The sequence below is a fragment of the Pristis pectinata genome, chromosome 8, assembly GCF_009764475.1.
Source record: "Pristis pectinata isolate sPriPec2 chromosome 8, sPriPec2.1.pri, whole genome shotgun sequence".
Classification (NCBI taxonomy): Eukaryota; Metazoa; Chordata; class Chondrichthyes; order Rhinopristiformes; family Pristidae; genus Pristis; species Pristis pectinata.
The window spans coordinates 43,749,678-43,770,143 of record NC_067412.1 but is presented as its reverse complement, the minus strand read 5'-3'; the positions used below and the strand labels follow the sequence as shown (position 1 = coordinate 43,770,143).

Genomic DNA, 20,466 nt, shown 5'->3' with positions numbered 1-20,466 from the left:
GGCAAAGGTGATTACCAATGTGATCTACTCTGGGTAAAGTTGAATTGGATAAGCACTACACAATCCAATTCCTTGGCTCTTATTTGGTTTTCAAGAGCTGAAGTTGGACAGTGACTTGGTAAACCTCATCACTCCAGCATGCAGCACTCCCACCACAGCATCCTCAAGGATCAAAGAGCTAATGTGGAGAAAGAACAGACAGCATGTCTCACCTAGCAGTTTCCCCAGACCCTGGGCAGCCTCCTAGAGAGTGCGCATCCCTTTCCATCTAAAAGTAAGGGAGGATATGATCCAGCACTTAATGAAATACATGAGAAGGCCATGAGGGTGGAGTTGTGAATAGGTGACAGGAGAAGATATAAACAAGCCTCAGATGTATTGTCAGGGAGTGGGGCTCATGACAAACTTCACGGTGGGGACTGAAGATGATGGCTTTGTTGCTTAACTGGAGAAAGTTACCTGCTTGAGAATTCAATCACTCCTAAATAGGAGCATTGAATATGTGCTGCACATTTAACTCAGTCAGTTCAGCTAGATAGTGATACTCTACCATAGTCCTGCTGAGAACGTGGCCTCATTTCCCCAGTGAGAATGTGTCTCGCCATGCCATGCACCCACCAATCCAGGGGCTAATTGACTTAAGGGCCTCAGCCCTAAGGGCACCAGCCAGTGCTGGCAGAATTTGCACTTGGTCAGTTTATAGTGCAAGAAAAATGATTGTTGGAAATTACAGCAAGGTCTTCAACATAGTATCTTCTATTGACACTTATACAAAGATACTTTATTAAATAATGTAACACCCCATGATGCATTAGGAACACTAAAACCAGCCATTAGGTGTGGGACATCCTGGTTTTATGCCACGGTCATAAAATCATACGGCATAGTAACAGGCCATTCTACCCATCAAGAAAATGTTAACCAATGGGCACCCATCTCTATTAATCCCATCTTCCAGCACTTCAGCCATCAATGTCCAGGTGATGTAAGTGCTCATTTAGACACCTCTTAAATGCTGTCAGCAACTCTTCCGCCACTCTCTCTGGTAGTGTACCAGGTACTCATCATTCTCTGGGTGAAAAAAACTACCCCTCAGATCCCCTCTAAATCTCTTATGCCCTTACCCTAAATCTATGTCTTCTGGTTTTATCTACCTCTGATATAGGGAAAAGTTTCCTGCTGTCTACCCTATCCATACCCTTCATCATTTTATATACCTCAATCATGTCTCCTCTTAACCACCTGCACTCCAGGGAGAACAGAACCAGCCTCTCCGGTCTTTCCTCATAACTGAAATGCTCCATCCCAGGCAACATCCTGGTGAAGCTCCTCTGCACCGTCTCTTTCCTATATTGTGTTGACCAGACACAATATAGTGACACAGTGCACTCCAGTTGAAGTCTGATCAATGTTTTACTAAGTTGGATCTTGTACTTAATGCCCTGACTAATGAAGGCCAGTATCCTGTAGGCCTTTTTAACCACAATATCTACTTGTACTGCCACCTTGTACACAAAGGTCCCTCTGTTCCTCAATACTCCCTAGGACCCTAATATTCATGGGGTATATCCCAGCCTCATCAGTACTCCCAAAATGCATCACCTCACATTGATCAGGATTAAACTCCATCTGCCATTTCTCAGTCCATTTCACCAACACATCGATATCAGCCTGTAGTCTAAGACTACCCTCCACACTGTCAACAACTCCACCAATCTTTGTGTCATCTGTGAACTTAAGATCATACCTTCTATATCCAATTCCAAATCATTCACATATACAATACAAGCAGCAAGACTCCCAGCACCGATCCGTGTGGAACACCAGCAGTCACAGGCATCCAATCACAAAAACAACCCTCACCCATCACCTACTGTCCCCTATTGACAAGCCAGTTTTGGATCCAGTTTGCAAATTGCCCTGAATCCAATGGGTCCTAACCTATCCATTAAAATTATGGTGGAAGGGAGCTGTTTTGGTTGTCTGGATTTCCAACGGAGGTGTTCGATTATTCAGAGATGATCTTGTCAGTCAAGATGTGCTCCCATTGTAAGTATGTAATTCTACAAAACCACTCTTCTACATCCTAACATATTGAAGTAAGCTATGTAATTGTAACGATTGAAACTGTATTTAATCACCTGCTGTTGACTTTGTGCTTAAAGAGTATAAAGCCTCATTCTACTTTGAGTTCAGAGAGATTCTTCCATAAGATTCTACCAGGAGAATTTCCCACTGGGTCTCTCCCTGAATGTCTGCTGGTGTTGAATAAAGATCTGTTATGTGTACAGCTCCAGTCTCTGTGTGGCTCATTCACAGTCATAACCTTTGTCCAAGATGTAATTATGACTCATCAGCTCCAGCAGTCTAAGGAGGTAGAGAAACAAAGGACTGCAGATGCTGGAATCTAGATGAAAAACACGGTGATGCTGGAGGAATTCAGCAGGCCAGGCAGATCTGTGGAGAAAAGCAGGCAGTCAGGACCCTTCTTCAGGACTGAAAAGGGGAAGCCCAACATATAGGAGGGGAAAGCAGAGCAGTGATAGGTGGACAAAAGAGGGGAGGCGGGTGGGCACAGGGTGGTGATAGGTAGATGCAGGCAAGAGATAGTGATAGGCAGGTGAGGGGGAGGATGGTAGAGCAGATCCACCGGGGGATGAGTAAAAGGAAAAAGAGAGAGGAAAAAAAAGACTAGGAAAGGGAAGAAGAAAAGAAGCATGGTAGGGGGTTTGTGGGGAAGGGGGGTGGGGATTACATAAAGTGGGAGAATTCAATATTCATGCTGTTAGGCTGCAAGGATCCAAGACAGAAAATGAGGTGCTGTTCCTCCAGTTTGTGCTTGGAATTCTCCTGGCAGTGGAGGAGGCCGAGGACTGTCATGTCAGTGATAGTGTGGGAGGAGGAGTTGAAGTGACTGGCAATGGGAAGATGCAGGTCGTGGTTACAGATAGAATGCAGGCTTTCCCCTAACTGTGGTCGAGAGAGCTCAAACCCATATCTCTGCTATTTCCCACACCTCTGCTCTCACCCCCACCCCGCCCAGACCCAAAAGGGGTAGGGGCCCCCTTGTCCTCACATTTCATCCCACCAGCCTACATCCAACACATTATTCTCCGCCATTTCCGCAATCTCCAACTGGACCCCACCACCAAGCATATCTTCCCCTCCCCACCCCTTTCTGCCTTTTGCAGGGACTGCTCTCTCTGCAACTCCTTTGTTCATTCCTCCCCCCAACTCATCCTGCTCCCACCCCAGGAACTTTCCACTGCCCCCACTATAGGTGCAATACCTGCCCCTACACTACCACCATCACCTCCATCCAGGGACCTAAACAGTCCTTTCAGGTGAGACAGAGATTCACCTGCACCTCCTTTAACATCATCTACTGCATTCGGTGCTCCAGGTGTGGCCTCCTCTACATTGGTGAGACCAAACACAGACTAGGTGACCATTTTGCAGAACACCTGCCTCTGTCCGTTACCACAACCTGCATCTTCCTGTTGCCAGTCACTTCAACTCCTCCTCCCACACTATCATTGACATGACAGTCCTCGGCCTCCTCCACTGCCAGGAGAATTCCAAACGCAAACTGGAGGAACAGCACCTCATTTTCCATCTAGGAACCTTACAGCCTAACAGCATGAATATTGAATTCTCCCACTTTTGGTAATTCCTACCCCTTCCCCACAAACTCACCCCCCACCAACCTCCCCCCCCCCCCACCATGCTTCTTCTCCTTCCCATTCCTAGCCCTTTTTTAACTTTCTTTTTCAATCTTTTTATTAATTTTCAAATAACTTTCTCTTCTTACCTCTTACCCATCCCCTGGTGGATCTGCTCTCCCCCAATCCCCCATACCTGCCTATCACTATCTCTCTTCCCTCCTATATATTGGGCTTCCCCTTTTCCTATCTTCAGTCCTGAAGAAGGCTCCTGACCTGAAATGTTGATCGCCAGCTTTTTTCCATGGATGCTGCCTAGCCTGTTGAGTTCCTCCGGCATCATCATGTTTTTTTAGTCTAAGGAGGCAAGTATTTTTAAGAATAACACCCTGTAATTAGATCTATTTGGGCTAACAACCATGGGAGGACAATGTCTCAATAAGAACAGAGCGGAGAGCCGAAGAGGTAGATGTAAAGTGCAATTATGTATGTGTAAGGGAATCAGACGTCACTATGTTGTTTGGTATGTTTGGGTGTTCCACAACAGTCTTGTGTGCAGCTTATGTTGCTGGGGCAAAAGTGATTACCAATGTGATCTACTCTGGGTAAAGTTGAGTTGGATAGGCACTACACAATCCAATCCCTTGGCTCTTATTTGGTTTTCAAGAGCTGAAGTTGGACAGTGACTTGGTGAACCTCATCACTCCAGCATGCAGCACTTCCACCACAGCAACCTCAAGGATAAAGAGCTAATGTGGAGAAAGAACAGACAGCATGTCTCATCCAGTAGTTTCCCCAGACCCTGGGTAGCCTCCTAGAGAGCGCGTGTCCCTTTCAGCTTAAAAGTAAGGGAAGATATGATCCAGCACTTAATGAAGTATGTGAGAAGGCCATGAGGGTGGAGATGTGAATAGGTGACAGGAGAGGATATAAACGCGCCTCGGATGTATTGTCAAGGAGTGGAGTTAGATATAGGAGCAGAATTAGACCATTCGACCCATTGAGTCTGCTCCATTCAGTCGTGGTTGAATTTTTTTCAACCCCATTCTTCCGCCTTCTTATCATAACCCTTAACCCCCTTACTAGTCAAGAATCTACCAATCTCTGCCTTAAATACACCCAATGACTTGGCCACCACAGCCCTCTATGGCAATGAATTCCACAGATTCACCACCCTCTGGATGAAGAAATTCCTCTTCATCTCAGTTTTGAAGGGTCATCCCTATATTCTGATATCTCAGATTTCAGATCCTAGACTCTCCTACAAATGGAAACATCCTCTCCACCTCCACTCTATCCAATCCTTCTATGGTGCCCCTAGCAGCTGGGCCTGTCTCATCGGCAACACCCTATTCCTGGTTCCGAGTGCCATGGGCTCCAGTGCTACTGTTTCCAGTGGTAAGCCCATAGCTGAAATGATAACAAGTCAATTTCTGGGCTAGTGCATTTGTAGAAAAGATGGGGAGGCTGGAGACAGAGGAAGAGTTAACCCAGTTGAGTTATCTTGGGCTTCAAGTTGATCCTCATTGTTAGGGTGATGAAGCCATAGTCTATGTAAAGTTTAAGATATAGTAGCCATTAATACAAACAAGAACCAGTCTCCATGAACTATAATCAGTGTTGGAATTAAAAGGACAACTACTTGTAAACAAACAGATCACAGGCTGCTGACCCAGAGCAGGTGGCCGTTTAAGAGATATGGTTTGTAAACTGGCATGACCATACATCGGCCAAACATAAGACAATGGCACAGTTAACTGGCATACATCAAACCAGGCATCAGATATCTTCAGCTGAAATATCTTACACTATAGTGACTATAGGAAGGCTTCTCACGTTATCTCTCACTTTTTCACATGAACACATGGTCATAGGCATTTGACCACAACATGAATTTCGTGCGTCAGGGGTTTGCATCTTCAGAAACTTTTAGACCACCCATGTGAATTACTTTATCATAGTAACAGGCTTCCATTGTAAATATGGAATTCAATGGAACCATTTTTCTGCACTCAAAATATTGAAGTGAACTCTGTAATTGTAACTATTGAAATTGCATTCAAACACCCGGTGTTATGTTTATTCTTAAGAGTATAAAAACTCAATGTGCCTTGAGTTCAAGGAGATTCTCCAGAGATACTCCAAGAGTCCCCAAGAGAAATACTCCTCCAGAATGTCTGCTTGTGGTGAATAAATGACCTTTTACATCCATAGCTCCAGTTTCCATGTGGCTCATTCAGTCACAACTCTCATGTAATGGGAGCTTTTGATTGGGGAGAGTGAGCAAGTGATGATCAAGCCAAACTGAAAATTTAAAACAATGAACTGTAACAAAAATTATGAAAATTATAAATAATAGACTGTTGCATTGAACATATTCAGACTATTGGTCTTATGTAATTGAACAAATTATACTTTGTCCTATTCAAGTGAGTTCTTACTTCTTCATTATGATACAGGAGACCATTGGGTTCATGCCTATCGACCACCATCCCCACACCCCTTAGATTCTTTTGATGCATAATTACACCAAAGGTCATTCACAGTAGCCAATTGACCTAGTAACCAGAATACCCAGGGGAAACCCACCCAGTCACAATGAGAACATACAAACTCCACACATCAGCACTTGAGGTCAACATGGAACCCCCAAGTCACTGGAGCTATGAAGTAGCAGCATTAACTATGGAGCCACCGTGCCACTCAATTCATGATGGTTGTCAGTCTGTGGGTTTCTTTTATGAGAGTGAAGTTGATCTATGGTTAAAACAAGAAGCAGCTGATAACAAGCAAGGCTGTTGATTCGCAAGTCAACTTTGATCATCCTACTTTTCCCTATCATCATACCCAACCAACTAAATCAAATGGATTTAGTTAAGATTCTCTATAATTGGCCTGATCTAGAACTCTGCATGGGCGTTGCTCAATCATTCCTACATTCACCTGAAAGAAACTTTTAAGTCTAAAGTGTTAAAAGAGATTGAACCAGAAAACACGACAGAAATGAAGATGACCATATGAACAGTAACAAGAAGAAAAGTCTTACCCCAGCTGCAATATAAATGGGAAGAAAGAGCCAGGCGAGCATCATCAAGGCATACATTCCCTGGAGAGTAAATGATAGAAAGTTGTTTCAGAGAAGTCTGGTTGTTGCTTCTATTATAGTCTTAACCTCTGTAAAATGAGCTGCCCCTTCACCAGACAGAAAATTTCCACCAAACTGATAGTGACACACACAAACACCCCCCAGAGACACCCCACCTTTGCAGTCCCCTGAGACACCCCCACCATAGTTTCCCACCCCACAGAACACTACATAAAAAAATGCATTTCACTGTGTGTTTTGATGTACATGTGACTAATAAAGATATCATAAAATCTCAATCTCTTGTTCTTCTACAAGTTCTATTGTGCCATGTAAATGCAGGTTTTTCTTTGTTTTCTTCATGAGAATAGGATTAATTTAACCTCAGACACACTTTAGCATGTAATTTAGGTATACAGTATACCATGGTTCCCTTTCACACAGAGCACTGTCGGAAAGGACAGCACATAGAAATGAATGATTTTAATGAGACTTCACCGACTGTTCGCTTCAACTAAGCCTCCGAATTGTTGCTAAAAAAACTGTGTCATAGCCATAGAGTGGTTAAGGGAATTGATTACACAGCAAGCCAGGGACTAGTGATAACATATAGAGATAATGTAAAGTCACATTGGTAGGAGGGCAAAATTACAGGACCCATAAATTGAATAGGTGAAACAGTGAAAGATTGATTTGAATGCATTTTAGTTGTGTACAGTTCTGGTCGCCACACTGCAGGAAGGATGTGGTAGCAATATAGAGAGTGCAGAAGATATTCACCAGGATGTTGCCTGGACTGGAGGGCTGTAGTTGTAAGGAGAGATTGGATAGTCTGGGTTTATTCTTGCCAGTATGTAGGAGGCTGTGGGGTGACTTTATAGGAGTCTATAAATTATGAAGGCCATAGATAGGATAGATAGTCAGAGTTTTTTTTCCAGGGCAGGGGAGTCTGGAACCAGAGAGCATGGGTATAAGGTGAGAGGGGAAAAATTCAAACAAAATCTGAGGGGTCAGTTTTTCACACAGAGGGTGTTGTTTTTGTGGAATGAGCTAGAAGCAAATACAATGACAATGTTTGAAAGAATTTGATTAGGTACTATTGAATAGGAAAGGCATAGAAGGATACAGGCCTAAAGGAGGCAAATGGGATTAGCATAGATAGGCATCATGGTGGGCATTCTCAAGGCAGGTCAAGTTGGCCCATTTCTGTACTGTATGATTCTATGAAGTTGTAGAAGTTCATAGAACTATTCTAAAGAGAGAGATTAAAAGTTCAGGGCCAACTTGTCCCCAAAAAGTTGTAAGGTACGGAAGCAAGTCCAAGGAACCCAGGATATCAAGGGATAATGAGTGTTCAATAAAATAATGGAAATAAATGACAAGTAAAGAGAAGTGAAAATAGGGAAGTATAGAAAGTATGTGGGGTGGGGGATTATTAACAAAGAAATTAGAAGGGCAAAGAGAGACCTTGAAATATCACTGGCAGATAAGTTTAAGGAAAATTCCAATGCATCTTATAATATATTAAGGGCAAGAGGATAATCCTAAGAAGCAATCCATGTGTTAAACCAGAGGATGCTTTTAATTTGTATTCACTAAGGAAAAGGACATTGTAGTTGAAGAATTCAGAGGGAGACAGTGAAATCCTAAAACACATTGTCATGAAAAGGAGAATGTATTGGAGATTAGCAGGTTTAAAGCTCTATAAATCCCCAGGGCGTGATGAGATTTATCCCCAGCTTCATGGGAGGCAAGAGAGGAGATTGTTGGGGCTCTAATAGCCTCGCCTCACTGATCACAGGTGAGGGACGAGATAACTAGAGGACAGTATATGCAGTACCTTTATTTAAGAAGGGCAGCAGGGATAAGTCAGGTAATTACAGGCCAGTAAATCTAACTTCAGTCATTGGCAAGCTGTTGAACAAAATTCTGAGGGACAGGATTAATCTAACTTGGAAAAGCAGAGATTAATTAAAGATAGGTAATATGACTTTGTCAGAGAGAGCTCCCATCTGACTAATTTGATGGAATTTTTTGAAGAGGTAAGATGTATTGATGAGGACAGTGCAGTTAATGCAAATGATGCAGAACATGGTTTATGATAAGGCTTTTGACAAGGAACCACACAGAAAACTGGCCCAAGAGGTTAGAGCCCATGGGATCCAAAGCAAGTTGGCAAGTTGAATCCAGAATTGTTTTGGTAATAGGAGACAAGTGGGTGATGGTGGAGAGCTGTTTTTGAGATTGAATGGTGACCAGTAGTGTACCACAGGGATCAATGCTGGGAGTCTTGCTGTTTGTTGAAAACATTAACAATTTGGATATGATTAGTACATTTGCAGATGACACAGAAATGTAATGCCTTGATCGTGAAGAGGATAGATGTAGGCTACAGGATAATTTTAATCAGTATGTAAAAAGGGTAGAGCAATGACAAATGGAATTTAATCCTGTGAGATGATGCACTTTGGGGAAATAATAAGGGTAGAACACACACAATAAATGGTAGAGACCTCAGTGTATAAGTCTAACAATCCCTAAAGGAGGTAGATAAGATGGAGAAGAAGGCATATAGGCTACTTACCTTCATTAGCCGAGGCATAGAATATAAAAGCAGGGAGGTTATGGTCCAACTGTGAGGAGGCAGCTGGAGTATAGTGTGCAGTTTTAGTTGCTACATGATAGGAAGGACGTAATTGCACTGGAGATTCTGCAGAGGAAGTTCACAAGGATGTTGCCTGGGATGCAGTGTCTCAATTGTGACAGAGACTGGAGAGGTTCAGATGTGATTTGAGTGAATAGTGGAAGAGGTTTAAGTGATTCCTGTACATCTGTACCAATGGCTAAGCACTATGGTTTGATTTTTTTGACTAGTAAGTAACTTACACTCCACTCATACACACTGACAGCAATTCCAGATGAGGCACCACTCCCAGCCAAACCGATGAAATGGCCACTCCCAACATTACTGGCAAACAGCGATGCTCCAATCTAAAACAAGAGGGAGAAACTATGAACATAAAGTGTCAAATCCTGGTGACCCAAAGAAGTCATTAGTCAAAATACTCACCGGACACCAAGTCATGTTCCTGCCAGCCAGAAAGTAACCTTTGACAGTGTTCCTCTTTGTGCTGTACATAGCCTAACAGAGAAAGTCAGAAAAAATTATCATTGATAGCTCAGTCTGAAGACACCTTATTCTAGACAGTGAAGTGTTACACACTTGTGCTATTTGTCCCATACACAGGGGACAAGATGAAGGAAAGAGATGAGCTGCAGAAACCAAAAAACTTGACATGGAATAGCTATGTAACTCAAGAATGACAAATTATTAATCTTACTAAATGATGGCATGGGGGGGCTGATGTGACATTAAATCAGGCCCACATCTGTCCATTCAGGTGTATATAAAAAAGTTCTATTGCACTCTTCAAAGAAAAGCAGGGCAGTTTCCTCAATTTCCTGGCCCATTTATAGCAGTCCTATTTGTGGGATGCTATATTTCCCCTTATTGCATCAGTGATTACCTTTCAGGATATTTAATTAGCTACAATCTGCTTGGCATATCTGTTCTTCTAATTCCCACTGACTATTGAGATGCCTACTGTTTAACTCATCAAAGTGCTTGCACCTTTCTTATTCTTTAGTTCTACCCAGGATATCTCCAGGATATCCTCCCTTAGTCTTCAAAGATACTATATCAAGTCAGTATATCTTTTCCTTTTACACACTTGTAAAGTTATCCTTGACTATTGTCTAGAAGTTCAATTAAGCAATAATTACACATGCTGGGGATTTGAGCCAATTGATTCTAGTGCTACTTTCCCACAAATTTAATTTGTGTACCTCACTAAAGAAGAATTGAACCCTATTGTGCAAGCAATCTTAGGAATCTGCACACTAACTAAAATTAACCCACACTAGGTCACTTCATACCACTGCCTCTTAAAAATGTTAGAGGCTTGTCGAGCTCTGTATAGCTGATATGGGAGCAAGAACACAGTTTCACCAACTCTCACTTTAATGCTGGAGTTACAGAGATAGCTCAAGGGGACTGCATACTTGAAGGGTCAGCATGATTCCAAGATAGAAAGGAAGTAAGCTTGGCAGGAGAGCCAGTACTGTCTCCAAGGCATGGTTTAGTGATCTGCAGCCATAAGTGTCAGTAATCACATCGATCATTATCATATGTGTTCAGCCCTGAGTGCAGTAAACTAGCCAGGAATCACAGGAAAGCACTACTCAGAATTCCTTTTGAAACACCACTAGAGATGAGATGATGAGATGAGATGAGATGAGATGAGATGAGATGAGATGAGATGAGATGAGATGAGATGAGATGAGATGAGATGAGATGAGATGAGATGAGATGAGATGAGATGAGATGAGATGAGATGAGATGAGATGAGATGAGATGAGATGAGATGAGATGAGATGAGATGAGATGAGATGAGATGAGATGAGATGAGATGAGATATCTTTGTTAGTAACATGTACATCGAAACACACAATGAAATACATTTTTGCGTAGAATGCTCTGGAGGCACCCAGCAAGTGTCACCACACTTCCAGCACCAACATAGCATGCCCACAACTTCCTAACTCGTACGTCTTTGGAATGTGGGAGGAAACCAGAGCACCTGGACGAAACCCACGCACACACGGGGAGAACATGCAAACTCTTTACAGACAGTGGCCGGAATTGAACTTGGCGCTGTAATAATGTAAAATACTACAAATAATATATCATAAGAAACAAATAAAGGAATTATATGATACAGGATACATATCAGAAAATGATCAAACTATAACAAAGTAGCATGCACTGTTGCAGCTTTAGTTTTCTAAAGAGCTTACACAGCTTTTAACTCTGCACTAACTGCAGCTATAAATCCAATGCAATTAGTCCTAAATCCAGTTCTGGATACATTTCACCCTCGTGATAGTTGCCACTCTCACTGACTCCCACTGCCCCTCCCTCCCTTGTCTGAGATCCATGCTTAATAGCATACATCAGCACATGCATGCCTTTGCCTCTCTGCATCAACACTGACTCAAGGAAAGTGACAAACATTCACTAACAGGCCTACTGACTCCCACAGCTACTTAGACTATTCTTCCTTGCACCTTGCTTCCTGTAAGGACTCCATTCTATTCTCCCGGTTCCTCCATCTCTGTAGTATCTGCTCCAATTTCCACACAAGTGCCTCTAAGATGTCTTCCTTCTTCCTGAATCATGGCTTCCCCTCTACTATACGTGACAGATCTCTTGGCCTATTTCCTGCACCTCTGCTCTCAACCTCTCTCCTCCTGGACAGAGCAATGAGAAGAGTTCCCTTGTTCTCACCTTCCATGTCACAATTAAATTCCATCCCAGGGCACATCTGCCCTTCCCCTTTCAGTCTTCCAAAGGGACCCATCCCCTGTACAACTTCCTGGTCCATTCTTGCATCTCTACCAACCACTCTCCTTCTTATGTGCTTTCCTGTGCAACCACAGGAGATACAACACTTATCTATTCACTTTTTCCCTTCCCACCATCAAGAGACCCAAACAGTCTTTCCAGATGAAGCAGCAATTCCCTTGCACTTTCTCCAATCCAGTGTACTGCATTCAGTGTTCATGATGTGATCTCCTCTGCTTTAGAGAAACCAAATGCAGATTGGGCAACAATTCTGCATTTCACAGCCTATATATGCTCCCTTATTTGTGTCCTGACTCTCTAACTGCCCCCATTAACCTATGGGTCAGGTGATGGCATTAACAGCTTATCACCACAGCAAATCTGACCTCACCCTGTCAGAGATATATGCTTTGTCCTATCCATCTTTCCCCTAACCACTCAAAATCAGCTAGCTTCACTCTCTTTCCCAGTTTTAATGAAGGGTCTTTGACCTTCAAATGCTGAGCATTTCCACATTTTCTGCTTTCATTTCAAATTTCCAGTATTTGTAGGTTTTTTGATTTTCAGATAAATTGCATCCTTGGATTCACATTGGTTGAGAGGGAAAATGACTTTCCTCACAGCTTTCTTCAACTCAGAGCCTGTTTTTTTTTCTAAGTTGCTTTAAGAAGATCTTATGCTCTTCCATAGCATACATAACATTTTTTTGTCAATGTTGTTCAATCAGGAATAAAGATGGTTGCCTATCTTACTATAAGTAATAGCTTACCAGATACAGTTATGGTCACTATCCCCAAAATACTCTCCCATGCTGTAGTTGTTGTATTGTGTGTCAATGTTGAGCAGAAGGAGGTTTGGTTAGAGCTTTGTTGTCTAACAAGTACTGCTAAATTAGTGATGGCGGTGTGAGAGTTAAACTTTGCGGATGAGAACAAAAGAATCTAAGTAAAATGCCTCAAACCTGCTCTACTAAGTGAGATCAATGCTGATCCAATGGCACAATGTTTAATTTTCACCCAATCCCCATATCATCTGCTTCCCCTGGTATTAATTTCATGCTTGAATAGCTTCAAAAAATGAGCATCCACAGGCCGTTGAGTGAAGAATTCAAAACATTTATGCCCATGTACATTTAAAAAAAATTCACATCTATTTTTAAATGATAGATCCCTCATTCTGAGACCATATAAACTAGTTCTAGAATTGTAAAATTACAGAAATCATAAAAAAATGTATGGCACAGAAGAAGATCATTCAACCATAATGGTGCTGGTCAAAAATAGCCTGATATTAGGGCTATTTATTGGGTCCCCCTTGTCTCTATCATTGATTGGTCGAATTAATGCAGTTAAGATGAATACTTTACCAAAATTTTTGTATTTATTTCAGGCGGTTCCAACTTTCATCTCGAAATCCTTTTTCAATACTATTCACTCTAAAATTCTTCCATATATATGGCAGAATAAAAACCCAAGGTTAAGTAAGAAATATTTATAAAAATTAAAAAAGGATGGCGGTATGGCTTTGCTCAACTTTAGATTTTACTATTGGGCAATTAATATTAGATATTTAATTTTCTGGGCACAAGATTTAGATGTAATTCAATGTCCTCAATGGGTGTATCTTGAGTATGAGTCCATGCAAGGATTTTCATTAGCTTCTATTTCAGGAGCTTCACTCTCTTTTGCACTTAGTAAATTGAGTAAACAAATGATTAACCCAATAGTTAAACATACAATACGAATGTGGTTTCAATTTCGTAAATTTTTCGGATTGAATACATTCATTTTATCAAGTCCTACCCAATCCAATTTTTCTTTCAACCATCCAGAATTGATTTAGCTTTTTCTTTATGGAAAATGAAGGGAATAACACACTTTCATGATTTATTCATTGATAACTGTTTTTTGTCTTTTGAACAGCTGTCTAATAAATTCAATTTGCCTAGATCACATTTTTTTCGATATTTACAGATTAGAAATTTTTTAAAAGTTATTTTACCTACTTTTCCGATACCATATAAAATTGAAATTACAGAAAAAATTTTAGGTTTTAATCCTTATCAGAAGGGCTTGATAGCAATAATTTATGATCTGATTAAGAAAATACATCTAGAGACACTTGATAAAATGAAGAATGAATGGGAAAGAGAACTCCAGATACTTTTACCTATAGAGACATGGAAGAAAATTCTCCAATTAGTTAATACATCTTCAATGTGTGCTAGACACTCTTTGATACAGTTTAAGGTGGTTAACAGGACCCATATGTCTAAGGACAAGTTAGACCATTTTTATCACCATATAAATCCTATATGTGACAGATGTAATTCAGAGGTGGCCTCCCTGGCACATACGTTTTGGTCCTGCCCTCTTTTGGAAAAATATTGGAAAGATATTTTTAATATTATTTCAACTGTATTGAATATTGATTTACAATCCCATCCTATTACCAATGATGGATTCTGGCCATTTATCCGCTTCTGCTTGTCGTATGACTGCTTTTGTTACATTAATGGACATTTAAATGGAAGAATCCTATACCCCCTACTATATTTCAATGGTTTTCTCAAACTATAACATATTTAAACTTAGAAAAAATTAGGAGTGGCACTGTTGACCCTTCGCTTAAATTTGAGGAAGTTTGGAGTCCATTTATTCAGTATTTCCATGTGATATAAGCAGACATTTTTTGAATCCCTTTCAATAAGCTTTGAATATAGGGGAGCGGAACTAACGACATAATAATGTTTTTTTTAACCGAAGAAATATCAGTCCAGTTTTTTTTGTAGTTTTTAGTTTGCTTTTGTTTATTATTAATTTTTTTATTTGGGGGTTCTCTTTTCATATAATTAAATTTCTTTTCAAATTTTATTTTGGTATCATGCTCACTTAGTAAGAGATTGGGAGGTCCAGATTATATATTTTACTCCCTGTGAGGGTATATATTAACTGTTATTATTGTTATCCCGATCTCTTCGTACCATAAGTATAATCACTAATGTTATGTATATTAATTTGAAATTCAATAAAAAGATTGAAAAAGGAAAGGAAAGGGTATTTATAGGAATAGGGCCCAAATGAAGGGCCTCAACCTGAAACGTTCGACTGTCCATTTCCCTCTGTAGATGCTGCTTGACCCACTGAGTTCCTCCAGCATTTTGTTTGTAGCTCCAGATCCCAGCATCTGCAGTCCCTTGTGTCTTCACAGGGTCCAGAGCCCTGCAGGTCAGTGCACATCTGAGTACTTGTTAAATGTGATGATGATCTATGACTCTAGCACCCTTTCAGGTAGTAAGTTCCCAACCTCTACCACTCTGTAGGGAAAAATATTTTTCCCCATCTCTTTTCCAATCCTATGGTAGAGGGCAGACTCGCTAACTGCAGGAAACAACCTTTCAACAACTGCCCTGTCCGTCTCTTACAAAATCTGACATCTTTCAATAAGGTCAACTTCTAAACTCCAGTGAGCAGAGGTCAATCTTACTCATATCTCTCAGAGAACTACCTTCACACCTGCAATCAATCTAGTGAATCCATGCTGGACCAGCTCCAAGGCAAGCCTGGCAGCACAGTAGCGTAGCGGTTAGTGCAATGCTATTATAGCGCCAGTGATCAGGATTCGATTCCCGTTGCTGTCTGTAAGGAGTTTGTACTTTCTCCCGTGTCTGTGTGAGTTTCCTCCGGGTGCTCCGGTTTCCTCCCACATTCCAAAGACGTATGGGTAGGTTAATTTGGGTTTAAAATGGGCGGCACCGACTCGTTAGGCCAGAGGGGCCTGTTACCACACTGTAAATAAAATTTAAACATTTTTTTTAAATTTAAAAATTTTGGATGCAGAGACCAAAACTGCACACAATGGTCCGTGTAAGGTTGCACTGAAGTTCTGTACAATCTCAACAACAACTTCCTCAGTTGTGCACTGCATCTTCTTTGCAATAATAGCCAATATACCATCTGCTTTCCCAACTGCTTACCATACACGATCCTATAAGGGAGAAAGGTGTGGACCACAAGTCCAAGGAACCCTGGATGTCAAGTGATATTGAAGGCCAATAAAGGGAAAAATGGTAACTTATGATGGGTATGGTTTTTTTCACCATGTAATCTGGAATTTACTGCCTCAGGGGATGAAGGAGGCAGGTACCCTCACAACATTTAAGAAATATTTAAATGAGCATTTGAATTGCCATGGCATTGAAGGTTACATTACAAGTAATGGGAAATGGAATTAGCATAGAACATAAAACAGTACAGCACAGAACAGGCCCTTCGGCCCACAATGTTGTGCCAACATAGCTAATCCCTCCTACCTACAGAATGCCCATATCCCTCCATTTTCCTCTAATTCATGTGCCCATCCAAGCCCCTCTTAAAAGCCCCCAATGAATTTGCCTCCACCACGCTATCAAGCCATGCATTCCAGGCATCCACCACTCTCTCAGTAAAAAAACTTATCCCTCACGTCACTTCTGAACCTACCCCCTCTCACCCTAAATGCATGCCCTCTGGTATTGGATTCCTCAATAATGGGAAAAAGATATTGCTTGTCCATCCTATCTATGCCCCTCATAATTTTATACACTTCCAACAGATCACCCTCAGTCTCTGCTGCTCCAGAGAAAAAAGCCCAAGTTTGTCCAGCCTCTCCTGATAGCACATGCCCTCTAATCCAGCCAGAATCCTAGTGAACCTCCTCTGCAGCCTCTCTAAAGCCTCAACATCCTTCCTATAGTGAGATGACCAGAATTGCACGCAATACTCTAAATGCAGCCTAACCAGAGTTCTATAGAGATACATAATAACTTCTTGACTCCTGTACTCAGTACCTCAATTAATGAAAGCAAGCATTCCATAAGCCTTCTTTACCACCCTATCTACCTGTGTAGCCACTTTCAAAGAATCTCTCCTGGATATACTTAAAAAATTCTGCCCCATTTAACCCCCTTGCACTAAAAAGGTCCCAATTTATATTAGGGAAGTTGAAGTTGAAGCATAGAAAGGAACTTGATGGCCAGCACAGACACAGTGGGCCGAAGGGCCTGTTTCCATGTGGAGTGACTCTATGCCCTAGTCTCGGTGTGGAGTAGTGGCTGAAACACAGCAGGTAACATTGACTGCCTAAGGACAGAGGACACTGACCATGCAAAGTTTCCATGAGTTTGTCATTGAGGGAGAGATGGCACTCACAGTTTATGAAGAGCTCCAAATGTTGAAACGGAGGATGATCCTAATGCAGCAAACTGAGATAATTGGCATCAATCAGCTGGCACAGCCTGGAATAATCCAAAGACTAGGAAGTTCAGGGTGACAGAGTTCAAACTGAGTTATCCAGGCAAAAATGTAACTCTGCCTGAAGGAGAACAGTGACCACAGACACAAATAGACCCACATTCTGATAACATTGCTTTTTGGAGAACCCTGTCATTCTGTCAGATAGTATCTAGGAATGTGAGCCCTTCTCCCCACCCCACTCCCCCTGCTCTGGGGTCCACAGGTATATCTGGACGACAATTAGGACACAATCATGCAGACATTAAGGTTTTGTGTAAGAGCCTTGTCAATAGCCTACTCTGTTTTTGTTGAATTTTAAAAAGGTAGACATTGGGTTGGGTTGATTGATCCTGATATTTTCAACTACTCTGCCCTCAACCCTCTCCGTGCACTGGTGGGAGACCGAGGGGGAGATTATAAGCAAGACCAACACACCTATAAAGTGTGTAACAGCAGCTGGCACCAGTGTTATGCATCATGGTGATCAGATTGCCTGCCAATGCATGCTTTTTACCTTAGTGTTGAATATGGAGGTGAAGTCTATGAGGAAATAGAATCCACTCCAAATTGTACCTGTCTGCAATTTGTGATTTGGTAAATTGGTAAATTGGTAAATTGGTTTGCTATTGTCACATGTACCGAGGTAGAATGAAAACTTGTCTTGCGTGCCATCGATACAGATCAATTCACTACAACAGTACATTGAGGTGGTACAAGGTAAAACAATAACAGAGTGCAGAATAAAGCATTACAGTACAGAAAGAAGATTGAATTTGAAGGCAGAGTACAAGGTTAATGGCAGGACTTTTAGCAGTGTGGAGGAACAGAGGGATCTTGGGGTCCATGTCCATAGATCCCTCAAGTTTGCCTCGCAGGTCAATAGGGTTGTTAGGAAGGCGTATGGTGTGTTGGCCTTCATTAGTCAGGGTATTGAGTTCAAGAGATGCACTTGGAGTATTGTATTCAGTTCTGGTCGCCTCATTATAGGAAGGATGTGGAAGCTTTAGAGAGGGTGCAGAGGAGATTTACCAGGATGCTGCCTGGATTGGAGAGCATGTCTTATGAGGATAGGTTGAATGAGCTCGGGCTTTCCTCTTTGGAGAGAAGGAGGATGAGAGGTGACTTGATAGAGGTGTACAAGATGATAAGAGACATAGATCGAGTGGACAGTCAGAGACTTTTTCCCAGGGCAAAATTGGCTAACACAAGGGAGCATAATTTTAAGATGATTGGAGGAAGGTATAAGAAGGATGTCAGAGGTAAGTTTTTTACACAGAAAGTGGCGGGTGTGTGGAATGCGCTGCTGGCAGAGGTTGTGGGGGCAGATACATTAGGGACATTTAAGAGACTTTAGATAGTCACATGAGTGATAGAAAAATGGAGAGCTATGTGGGAGGGAAGGGTTAGATAGATATTACGGCAGGATAAAATGTCGGCACAACATCGTGGGCCAAAGGGCCTGTACTATGCTGTAATATTCTATGTTCTATGTTCTAATGTGCAGTGCAGGTGGACAGTAAGGTCCAAAGTCACAACGAGATAGATTATGAGGTCAGGAGTCCATCTTATCATACTAGAGAATCATTCAATAGTCTTATAACAGTGGGATAGAAGATGTCCTTGAGCCTGGTGGTACGTGCTTTCAGGCTTTTGTATCTTCTGCCCAATGGGAGAGGGGAGAAGAGAGAATGTCCAGGGTGGGTGGGATCTTTGATTATGCTGGCTGCTTTACTGAGGCAGCGGGAAGTGTAGACAGAGTCCATAGAGGGGAGGTTGGTTTCCGTGATGTGCTGAGCTGTGTCCACAACTCTCTGAAGTTTCTTGCAGTCTCGGGCAGAGCAGTTGTCATACCAAGCTGTGATGCATCCGGATAGGATGCTTTCTATGGTGCCTTGGTAAAAATTGGTGAGGGTCAAAGGGGACATGCCAAATTTCTTTAGCCACCTGAGGAAGCAGAGGAGCTAGTGAACTTTCTTGTCCGGGGCGTCAATGTTGTTGGACCAGGACAGGCTATTGGTGATGTTCACTCCTAGGAACGTGAAAATCTCAATCCTCTCGACCTCAGCATCGTTGATGTAAACGGGTACATGTGCACCACCCCCCTTCCTGAAGTCAACGACCAGCTCTTTTGTTTTGCTGACATTGAGGGAAAGGTTATTATCATGACACCATGTTACTAGGCTTTCTATCTCCTTCCTGTACTGCAACTGGTCGTTATTTGAGATATGGCCCATTACAGTGGTATCATTTGCAAACTTGTAGATGGAGTTAGAGCAGAATCTGGCCACACAGTCATGAGTGTATAAGGAGTAGATTAGGGAACTGAGGACACAGCCCTGTGGGGCACCAATGTCGAGAATAATCGTGACCCAGAATTTGGGGATTTGTCCATTTATAAAGAACAGTTAATCTCAAACAAGCTCCTTGAGGCTTTCACTTTAACAGATTATAGAAGAGATATTTTTATTTAAGATTGTATTTTGAATCAACACTTTAGAGAAAAGATATACAAAGAGCTTACCCAGAGTCCTACAAGAAGGACAAATATGAAGTATATGATCACGATAACAATATCAATCACATTCAACTTCTTGTGAGAGATCACACATTCGTCAGGGTTCATCGTGCTGGCCGTCTTGAACAGACCACCCTCTGTCATCGTCTTCATTCTTCCACGCTTCTTCAGGAAACACCAGTATAACTACAATATAAGGACAAAATGGACTTTAGTCCTGACTTTCAATGCAAAAGCATTAAAGCATTGCAGGGCTATCATGCCCCAAACATTAGGATTCATTCCATTTCTTCCTCTGTGCATCACAGTGAGCTTTTGTTGAATATTTGACAACTAACATGTGACAACCAAAGTTGATCTGGTCCATACCCGAAATCTACCGCAGTCTTATCTTCCACTCCCTCCAAACTGATTGTAGTGGGTCCCCCAGCCAATTTTCCTCTCAATCCAAATGAAACTCTGAGACCTGAGGAAATGGTTAGGTGACAAATTCCACCCATTCCCTGACAACTCACTGGCTGAGTTGG

The 20,466-nt window shown here is 41.8% G+C and overlaps 1 protein-coding gene across 1 annotated transcript in view; it reads right to left on the bottom strand.

Annotated features, from left to right (window-relative positions):
- Nucleotides 1-20,092, bottom strand: part of LOC127573846 (sodium/myo-inositol cotransporter 2-like) — a 100,991-nt gene extending 80,899 nt beyond the window's left edge. Inside the window, exons 1-4 of the mRNA XM_052022373.1 lie at nt 19,946-20,092; nt 9,818-9,889; nt 9,634-9,738; nt 6,709-6,768 (exon numbers count right to left, since the gene is read on the bottom strand). Of these exons, the coding sequence (XP_051878333.1) occupies nt 6,709-6,768; nt 9,634-9,738; nt 9,818-9,889; nt 19,946-20,092 (384 nt within the window). The remainder of the gene's footprint in view (nt 1-6,708; nt 6,769-9,633; nt 9,739-9,817; nt 9,890-19,945) is intronic.
- Nucleotides 20,093-20,466: the final 374 nt, after the last annotated feature.